The sequence below is a fragment of the Elephantulus edwardii genome, unplaced genomic scaffold (assembly GCF_000299155.1).
Source record: "Elephantulus edwardii isolate Elephantulus edwardi_28Jun2011 unplaced genomic scaffold, EleEdw1.0 scaffold00140, whole genome shotgun sequence".
In the NCBI taxonomy this organism is placed as follows: domain Eukaryota; kingdom Metazoa; phylum Chordata; class Mammalia; order Macroscelidea; family Macroscelididae; genus Elephantulus; species Elephantulus edwardii.
The window spans coordinates 4,071,934-4,082,532 of NW_006399890.1; the positions used below are offsets into that span (position 1 = coordinate 4,071,934).

General features: G+C 37.2%; 1 protein-coding gene across 1 annotated transcript in view; it reads left to right on the top strand.

Moving 5' to 3' along the window:
• Nucleotides 1–10,599, top strand: part of WDHD1 (WD repeat and HMG-box DNA binding protein 1) — a 93,575-nt gene that overhangs the window by 27,117 nt on the left and 55,859 nt on the right. The window contains exons 7-10 of the mRNA XM_006894342.1: nucleotides 2,406–2,498; nucleotides 3,276–3,382; nucleotides 3,614–3,755; nucleotides 8,023–8,230. Coding sequence (XP_006894404.1) covers nucleotides 2,406–2,498; nucleotides 3,276–3,382; nucleotides 3,614–3,755; nucleotides 8,023–8,230 — 550 coding nt within the window. The remainder of the gene's footprint in view (nucleotides 1–2,405; nucleotides 2,499–3,275; nucleotides 3,383–3,613; nucleotides 3,756–8,022; nucleotides 8,231–10,599) is intronic.

Sequence of the window (10,599 nt, forward strand, 5' to 3'; positions counted from 1 at the left end):
CACACACACACACACACACACACGCGCGCGTGCGCGACTACTCAATCCTGAAGAGCTCTAGTAGTATAGTATGTATTATGTTGCACTGCTAACCAATTCTGCGCCATTCTTAAAATTCTGCTATAGTAAACCCTTTTCTTGTAACCTCTGTGTTAGTCTTTGTTAAGACTCTTTTCCTCTTGCTCTTAGCAAAGAATTTTCTACAACATTCAAATATTAAATCACAATAGAATGATGCTATGATGGCCTAGTGGCAAGAAGCTGTGCTGTTATCCCAAAGGTGTGCGGTTTGAATCCACTAGATGCTCTGCCAGAGAAGGAAGGGCAATTTCCTCCAGTGCCACTCAGGTCTGATTTGACAGTACACGGGGTGGGGGGAGCAATAGGATGTTACTGTTTTTCTGCTCTGTTGAGTCATAACCAACTCATAGCTTACCCTCCAGGGGTTTTTCTTTTGGAGGCAGTAAATTGCATGAGAGGAAATTGCACACCTGTATGTGGAGTAGCTGGTGGATTTGAACCTATGCCTTTGGTATAATAGCTCAGCTTCATCCCACTTAGCCACCAGAGCACCCTGTAGGATGCTGGGGAGACTGAATAAAACTGATTCTAAAGTCTGTAGGAAGCAAATATCTTGAAAAGAGAGCATTCTGTGTTAATAAAATAGTAATTGAGTTTGAGAGGATCCAATAGATTTCTTTGCTTCCATAGGAGCTTTCTCTAATTAACTTAATTTAATAAAATTAGCATTGCTTTGTTTTCCACTAACAGTATATTATTTTTGAGAGAGTATAGGATGAATGTGGAAAAAAAAATTTCATTTGTTTTAGTTGTAGTGTAGTTGTGAAAGGAACAGAAAATGGTACTTGGGAGCACAGGGCAATCAGTGGCTCTGTGAAATGGCTAGAGGGAATGAGAATAGCTCCGCCCCTCACCACCCCAGAGCAGAAAGCAGATAAAGAGCCTGTAGCCCAGCCCCATGGTGCTTCTAGAGCTAAACCAGCAGCAAACATTTCTTTTATTCATTGTTGAGTCAGAGACTTTAGTTGTGGTATCAAGAATGGGGTTTATTAGGTAAATAGGTTGGGGGTTAGGAGAGGCAAAGAATATCTCACAATGTAAGTTCAGGTTTAGTCCAGCAGTCTCAAGCCAGATTAATAGCAAAACACAATTCTTTAATTCATAAAAGTTTAAATTTAGCAACACAAATTCAAGAAGTCTCTGGCTTATTCAATCATTCAGCAAAGTCAGCTTCTCAAGCTATAGCAAGAATAGCTAAACTTTTTTTAAATATATTATTATTATTATAGTGTGTGTGTGTGTAACATCAAATCAGATCTGACTGGTACAGGAGGAGATTGCCTCTCCTTTTCCAGCAGAGTATCTGGTGGATTTGAACCACGTACCTCTGGGATTGCAATGTAGCTTCTTGCCACTAGGCCACCAGAGCTCCCTAAGAATAGCTAAACTTTTAATTGTGGTCGTCACAAATGCAAGAAACCTCAGGTCGCACCTTGCCACAGTTTCTCCACAGCAATACCACAGTCTCTCCACCACCATCACCAGGTGTCTCACTCTCATCAGAGTCTTACTCCGGTCTGGCTGTCACCAGTGTCGTACACCAGTTTCCCGCAAGTCTTGCTGCTCACTGTGGGAAGCAATCTCTCTCTCTCTCTCTCTCTCTTTCTCTCTCTCTCTCTTATCCTAGTCCTACAGCTGTTGATGATTTGTCATACCATGTGTCTGCAATTTAGGTAGCTAGAGACCAGAGGGAATTAACATAGTGGCTAGAAAAACCAACTTTTAAGCTAACATTGCTGTCATGTACTATAGTGTAGTATAAAAGTAGGGAGCTTTCTTGCAAGATACTACACTGTTAACCCAAAGGCTGACAGTTCAGATTTACCAGCTGCTCCAGGGGAGAATGATGAACAGTGTCCTTCCATGCAGTTTACAGCCTCCGGGAAACCTGCTGGAGGGTCAGCTGTGAATCACTTCCAACAGCAACAGTACAAGAATGTGTAAGAAAATACATTTCCTTTTTTATTTAAGTAGTGTTCATCCCTCATTCTTTCCTTATCAAAATTTCAACTAGTAATTTTTATTAGGGAGTTCTGCTGGCCTAGTGGTCAGAAGCAGCACATCCTGAAGGTACACAGTTGAAATCCACCAGCTGCTTCATGGGAGAAGGATCGGAAATCTCCTTCTATGCTGTTTACTGCCTCTAAAAACCAACTGGAGGGTCAACCATGAGTTGGTTCCAACTTGACAGTATGTAGCAATAATTTTTATTAGTTTCCAAGGAAACAAAAGATTTGTTTTTGGTTTTTTAGCTAATTTAAGCTTTTTTTTTATCCTCTGTAAATTGAATTTAATGTAAACTTTAAAATTCTTTATCTTCATAGCTACTGGCAATTCCTGTGGAAAAATCTGTTAAGTTTTATAGAAGAGAAGCTTGGAGTAATCAGTTTGATCTTTCAGATGATTTCATCTCTCAGGTAAGTTTTGTCAGTGGCACTTGCAGTATGTTGAAAGCGTAAACCACATTTTGCTGACATACTTTTTAGTTAAATGTCACTGGAAATAAAAAACAAATCCAGAATGTTCTATCTATTTCCCACCCTTCACCCTGTCCACCTTTGGCCAGTACCTGAACAGTACCTACGTTTTACCTGATCTCTGTTCTTTGTGTTTTTCTATAAGAAAATATCTTAGTTGATTTGAAGTTGAATTTAACCCTACCATAGAACAAGTTCTTGTCACATTGTCATTATTTACTCTATATTGTGAAAAGCATTTCACTGAGACTTGTGATCACAGACTTTTGAATTTCAGAGGAGCAGAGAAGATTGTGGATCTTTCTCTGTCATTCATACATACAACAGATGCATACACATTTTGATTGCAAGCAAACTTATGTTCAGTAGGTCAGCAATGGCTTGCCAAGGTCCTCTTCTCTTACTGGTTATCTTGGTGGTGATTGTTTAGAAGATACCAGATAATATCTCTTTTAATTTCCTTTTTAAAGATAATAATTTTCTTTACATTTTGCTTTTGGAATGCTAATGTAATCTTTCCGTGATAAACAGTGATAGCTGCTAGTGACAGTTGAGTATTTCTGAAAATGAAAGTAATGAAATAGGAAACTCTCCTCCCATTTATGTACCAGACCTAAATAGAAGTCATAAAAACTAGACGATTTAGCACTTTGAATTTGGAAATTGGTTGTTTAAAATCTTACCAAATTGTTCTTTATTAACTGTTTTTCCTTATAGACCCTCAATATAGTAACTTGGTCTCCCTGTGGGCAGTATTTAGCTGCAGGAAGTATTAATGGTTCAATTATAGTTTGGAACGTAGAAACCAAAGATTGCTTGGAAAGGTATGATTCAATATATCTTTTGTCTCTTTATTGCTTGCTATTACTCATTTTTTATTTTTATTGTTAGGGAGCACTTTAAATTTATAGTTGTTCGATTATCAGAATACAAATACACAGCTGTTTAGACTGTCAGAAGCAATTTAACCTTTTTCTCATTAAAATTTACCTGAAGAATTGTATAGTCTGTATTGCTTTTGAAAGTGTTTTAAGATTCTGCTTTTTTATTTTTAGGGTGAAACATGAGAAAGGTTATTCAATTTGTGGCCTGGCCTGGCATCCTACTTGTGGCCGCATAGCTTATACTGATGCTGAAGGGAATCTCGGGCTCCTGGAGAATGTTTGTGACCTCAGTGGAAAGAAATCAAGCAATAAGGTAAACAGTAGTGTAATAGAACAGCATTTCTTAAAAGTGTCTGGATGTGGAAACATTGCAAATGACATTGTTTTCTTGGGAAATTGTAATTCCTATCATTATGTTAGATACAGAGATGACAAAAAATTGTTCAGACTCAATGTTTCCAGCTGAATTTGACTGAAGGATTTTTTTCCTACTTTCATATACTTGGCTTTGCGAGGAATATATATTATGAAATACTGTTTTAATGTCTTGGTACTCTGAGTATTGTTAGGTGAACTTTTATAGCTAAATATTGTCTTTATTAATTGTAATTGGCCTTAGTTTGGCCTAGAAACTTTTTTTTCTCTAGCTTAGCTTTACATTTTAGGGCAACCAGTGTATCAGCTTTACTGAATTGCTTTAACCCAGCCATTGCTAGTTTTATTGCTCATACAGCACATAGGTGTTGTAAACATGGGAATTTCAAAATACTTTTGTCTCTTCTCATTTTATTATACATCAGTTTTACAGAGCACAATCATATTTATTTCCACCTAAGAGGTTGTGTTCCACCTAAAAGGTTGCAATATTATCTTTTTGGAATCTATTTTTTTTTTTATAAAATTTTTTATTTCAATTGTAATTTTAACAAAAGTTTACAGAAAAGTTAGATTTTCATTCATTCATTGTTGCACTCTCTCTCCCTCCCTCCTCCTCTAATTCACTTTTAAAAAAAAAATTTCATTCATTGTTGCACAATTATGTCCCCCCTCCAATTCCTTTTTCAATGTACCTCTTAATCTGGGCTGTTGCACTTATAATGCCTAATCATATATTCCTTTTAAATAATTCTTTCCTTCATCTGTTTCAACACAGTATTCATCTTTTCTTAGTTCCCCCACAACATCAATCTTAGTCCTTTTTTATAACAGTGGTGTTAATAGTATTTGTCTTTTTGTTTCCCCCACGGTTAAAAATCTCGTTTTTATTAACAAGAAGGGCTTCCCTTAACTCACGTAACTTGTATTTTTAATATTAAATAGGATAAGATGTTCAGTAAGCCCATGTGTTTATTAATTTACAGGCTAGCCAACTTTTGGCCTCTGAATGCAAATGCTTGCTGTATAGTTACATTTTAATAAGCCAAAGTCAAAATACTAGCTATTTTTAAAAGATAACTATGTTTGAAATCTTTTTATCATTAGGATATTACACCTTTCCAGAAAAATTTACAGAAATTACGTAAAGCAACTTTTATCAGATAATATTCACCAATGTATTGTTTAGCTGAAATGTTAATTTCAGTTGTAAAAACCATCTCTAGATACAAAAAATAATCAGAAACCTCACTGGCTTTAACTTGTTTTTACAAATGTTCTAAGAAATCTTAAGCTAAATATTATTTTCAATACAAAACCCCAATAATTTTTTAATAACTTGGCATCTGATCTCTGTAGTTTATGTATACACATTAGGTTGTCTCTAACTAGGAAATCAGGCTAGTTAACATCATGTTGTTGTTGTTGTTATTCTGTGCCGTCAAGTCTCTTATGACTCATAGTTACACTATGTACAGGAGCCCTAAACACTGCTCTATCCTGTGCCAACCTCACTGTCTCTGACATACCTACTCCCACTACTCCAATCACTGAACTGATCCATCTCCTCGAGGATCTTCCTCTTTTGTGCTGTCCCTCCACCCTCCCAAACATCATGTCTCTCTCCAAGGACTGATCCCTCCTTGCAACATGTCCAAAGTAAGTCAGACAAAGCCTCAGAATCCTTGCCTCCAAGGAGCGGCTCGGTTTCACCCTCTCCAGAACAAATCTGTTTGTTTTCCTAGCAGTCCATTGTATATTCAGCACTCTTCTCCAGCACCACAGCTCAAAGGCATCAATTATCTTTCTGTCAGCCCTAGTCACTGTCCAGCTCTCTGACACATAGCACACAATTGCAAAGACTATGGCCCAGATCAGGTGCACCTTAGTCTCCAGCCTGACATTGCTGCTCTTCAGTACTCTGGAGAGGTCGCTGACAGCTGACTTTCCCAGTGTAATTCGTCTCTTGATTTCCTGGCTGCTGGTACCAAGAGTGGAACCAAGCAAACTAAAGCTGTTAACAATCTCATGATGCTGCTGTCAGTTGACCCAGTGGTGAGAATCTTTTTTTTGATGTTGAGCTTCAATCCATATTGAAGGCTGCAACCTTGACCTTCTGCAGCAAGCGAATTAACACATTAAGTATTAATAAAAATAAAAGCAAGAACTAATCAATTACCTTGTAACAGAAACAGTGCAACAATTTCAAGTATGGAGGCATTAGTGCCCTAGTGCCATGCTTCAAAGGATGAGACCACAACGATGAATGAATGGAAATCCAAAATCTCTGTAAATGTTCATTAAAATTAATAAAATAAATTTTTTTTAAAAGGATGAGACCAAATACAGTTAGTAGATTGTTTTCTGACTGTAGCTGACCTGTGGAAGCCCAAACAAGGATTTCTCCTAAAGGAAAGCTGTAGCACAGTTCAGTCAGGTTCACTCAGTGCTTAACTAGGGCCAATCCTTTTGGGTTTCTTACTCTTATTTTCTTCCTCACCACGTCCTACCCTCTGCACGGGTGCTATATTATTAAAAGCACTAAGTACCTGAAATTTATGCTTCAGATCAAGACAGGATTTGAGTAATTTCCAATGATGTACAGCTCTTTGTGTAAAGAAAGTTTTGTGGTGACAAAGTTAAAACGTTGCCGCACACTTTTTAAATTGACGACCGTGCTTAGAAACACATTTGTTGTCATTTGCGGCAGCGTGTTAAACAATGTGACACATCAGATATTAGCAATAATAGAGCTGTGATCTGGACACTCGGTGGTCTCTAATTTAGGCACATATGAAACGCTAAATAATGTGTATAGCTGATCTGTGAAGTTTACGGTGCTTGCAGAATTCAGAGTGTGACTGCTTTTCCATTAACCTAACCAGCCCCCATGAGCACACGAAATCACAAGCCTCTAGAAGGCATAACAGATGCAATTAATTAATGGGTAATGCTTTTTGACTAAGTTATTGTATTGGCAAACTAATACAGTACTCTAACATAATTGAACCCTATCTTCTTGGAATTATAGATTATTTTGGTGAGAATTTTCTCTCAAAAAAATCTCACCAAAATACCAAATAAAAACACTATGGTTTTAACAGAGTAAGATAATTTAGGCAAATCAATATTGCTTTTAAAATTTCCAGTTTTTCCCTTTAAAGTGAGTTTCTCTGTACGTGCTGCTGAATGCGAGCACCTGTGGACCAGAGTGGCTTGGCCTTGTTATGGGGGTGGTGAAAGCCCAGCAGCATTCCCACAACCGAGAAGCTTCACCCTTTAAAGTATTGGTCCTTTTGTGACTGAGATGTTTCACTCAGCATAAGGTCCTTGAGGCTCACCCATGTTGTGTAATATTTTACGAGTTCCCTGTTTTTCAGTGCTGCGTAGAATTTCATTGTGTGAATATACCAGAGCTGCTCTGTCTATTCGTTTGTTAATGGGCACTTGGATTGTTTCCATCTATTTGCTATTGTGAACGACAGAGCAATAAACATGGGTGTGTATATATCTGATTAGGTGGTAATTCTGGTTTCTTTAGGGTATATTCCTAGTGAAATTGCTGGGTCAAATGATACTTCTATTTTCAACATTTTGAGAAAGCACCATACTGTCTTCCACAGTGGTTGCACCATTTTCCACTCCCACCGCATTTGTTGTTTGCTACTGAGCTGAACTTTGCTGTTGTTACTGGGGTGAGATGATACCTCATAGATTTTTTTTTTAATGTTTGAACTCTGCTATTCTCACTAGAATTTCATAACAAACTATGTTTCCATTAGCTTAGCAGTTAGGTGTTTTAATCACGTGGTATGTGTAACTTGTGATCCCTTCAGAGTGTTCCTTACAATGTCACTTTTTATTATGATCTCCAAAATTTTAGTTACATCCTCTTCCCAAGAATAAATTATTAAACCTTTATGATAACCTGCAGTCTTGATCATATTACTATAAGGTGACTTCTGAGGAATATTTTTAATATCATTTTATTTTAGTGTTGAGAATCTGAGAAATCATATTTGAAGCATAAAACTTTATCTATTTGGGCATGTAAGTATTTATCTGTCTCTATAGATCTGTCATTAGTAAATATGCATTTAATAATTCTTATCAGGGCATTTGCTGGGTAGAGAGTTTATAGGTGCATATGAAGTAGTAAAATTTACCCAAATGATTTCCTAATATTTTTCTATTAATTTATTCAGGTATCTAACAGAGTAGAAAAGGATTATGATGACCTTTTTGATGGAGATGATGCCAGCAATGCTGGTGATTTTCTGAATGACAATTCTGTTGAGACTCCTTTTTCAAAAGGGATTACAAATGACGGTGAAGATGATGATGACCTTATGCTAACTTCAAGTCGTCATAGACTGAGAAGTCACATCCTTGAAGATGATGAAAACTCAGTTGGTATGCATATGATGATTTACTATATCACAGTTATTAATAAATGTAGTTATTATTGTTGTTGTAATGTGCCACTGAGTTGCCTGTGACCTATAGTGACCCTATGTACGGCAGCTCTGAACCATGTTTTGTCCTGAGTCAGTCTCACTAATTCGACACACTAACCTCCATTGCCCCAGTTACTGTATTAATCAATCTCATTCAGCGTGTTCCTCTCCTGTACTGTCCCTCCACTCTTCTGAGCATGATAGCTGTCTCTACAGTACTGTCCCTCCTGGCCACATGCCCAAAGTATATGAGAGGGAGCTTCAAATTCTTAGTCTCCAAGGAGAAACTTGGTTTCACCCTCTCCAAGACATACCTATTTGTTTTCTTGGCAGTCCATGGTATTTTCAAGACCCTTCTCCAGTACCACAATTCAAAGGTGTTGATTCCTCTTCTGTCATCCTTAGTCCTTGTCCAGTTCTGTGATATATAGCAAGTAATTACAAATACCATGGCATGGATTAGGTGCACCTAGTCTCTGACTGGACATCATTGCTTTTCAGTTTTCTGAAGAGGTGCCTGACAGCACATTTTCCTAATGCAGTTTGTCTTCTGATTTCCTGACTGCTGGTGCTAAGAGTGTTGATTTTGGAGTCAAGCATGCTGTATTTGTTAACAACCTCAATCTCTTCTCCATCTGTCTTGGTACTGCCAATTGGTCCAGTGGTGAGATTCTTTGTCTTCTTGATGTTGAGCTTCAATCCATATTAAAGACTATAGTCCTTGATCTTCAGTAGCAAGTGTGCTTCAGTCCTTCTTGTTTCAGCAAGCAGGGTTGTGTCATCTGCATAACGTAGGTTGTTGATGAGTTTTCCTCCAATCCTGATACCACATTCCTCCTCAGAAAGCCCTGTTTCCTGAATGATCTTAAAATGCTTGTTTGTCAGATACTGTTCTAAAAGTAAGCATCCTTGAGGACTTTCACTCATAAGGTCGCTATGAGTTGCCTACAATTCGACGGCACTTAACAGTAAAACGGGAAGAAGAATTGGCCATCAACTTCTGAAATATAACAAGCCTTCAAAAACTATATACAGTAGAGCACACTTAGAGGAAACTAACAGACATGACAACTGAGGCTGAGCCCTCAACTTTGGAAATAGAATTTTACTAGTTATTTTAAAAAATAGTTTCTGAATGTGTGGACTGCTGCCGAAGTGTTGCTTAGATGGAAGTTGACAGGATTAAATATGTATGTTTTTTTAAAATCTCAAATTAGTGTTCTACAACTCAAAAAACTCATTGATACTATGTTGGAACTAGCTCATAGCTGGACCCCATTGAGTTTCTGACACTATAAATGACATGAGAAGAGATTGCCCATCTTTCTCCTTTGAAAGCACTGATTGATTCAAACTGCCAGATAGGCTCAGCCTTTGAGTTGGTGGCACACTCCCTACAGGCTATGCCATCAGAGCCTTTTAGCTAGCAGCAATTACATGGTAACAGCTCTGGAAAGCCAATGACGTCTTGAGACTCAGCTTTCGAATGAAGCCACTTGTGTTTTATATTGGGGTTCTTGGTGACAGGTGACAAGAAACAACTTATAGCAAGCATAAGTGGGAAAAGGAACTTAAAAAAATAAAGCTATGCAAAAGTGACACTCTACCTTAATAAACTAGAAAAAGAAGAGGAAATGAAACTCCACAAAAACAGAAGAAAGATAAAAGCAAAAGTACAATTCAATGCCATTGACACCAGAAATATATGAGTAAAGTAAAAATTACTTCTCTGAAAAGTTTAATAAGATAACTCTGTAGCCTCACAGATTAGTAAAGAAAGAGAATATACAGATTACTGATAAAAGAAAGGAAACAAGCATCATCATTCTAGGTTCTGTAGATGGATGCTTTCCAGTGGCTAACTACCAGCCACACGTGGCTGTTGTGCTTTAAATATAAAATGCAGCCAGATTTTGAAGAAAGTATAGAAAAAAAGAGAAAATTGCCTCATCATTTTTATATTGACTACTTAATCTTATATATGTTAGGTTAAATGCAGAATGTTGTCTCTTAAAGAAATGGGATTTATAGTTAAAACCTTATATTTATTGCAATGACTCGTGCATGTCTAACACATTAGAAAATAATTAGGTGTTATTCCAACATACAGTGGTGAACTTTGCTAGATTTAAATCATATAGTATATAGAGCATATGTTTTCAAACATTATTCCCTGAGAACTTTTACCTTAAAAATTGTGTCCTCCATAGAATATACTAGAAATTACTTTTTTTTACTATAAAGGCAACCCCATTTTTCCTTGTCTTTTCATCTCCAGAGTAATATATCATATGGTCATCTGACTCAAAATGCCCCATGCCCGTC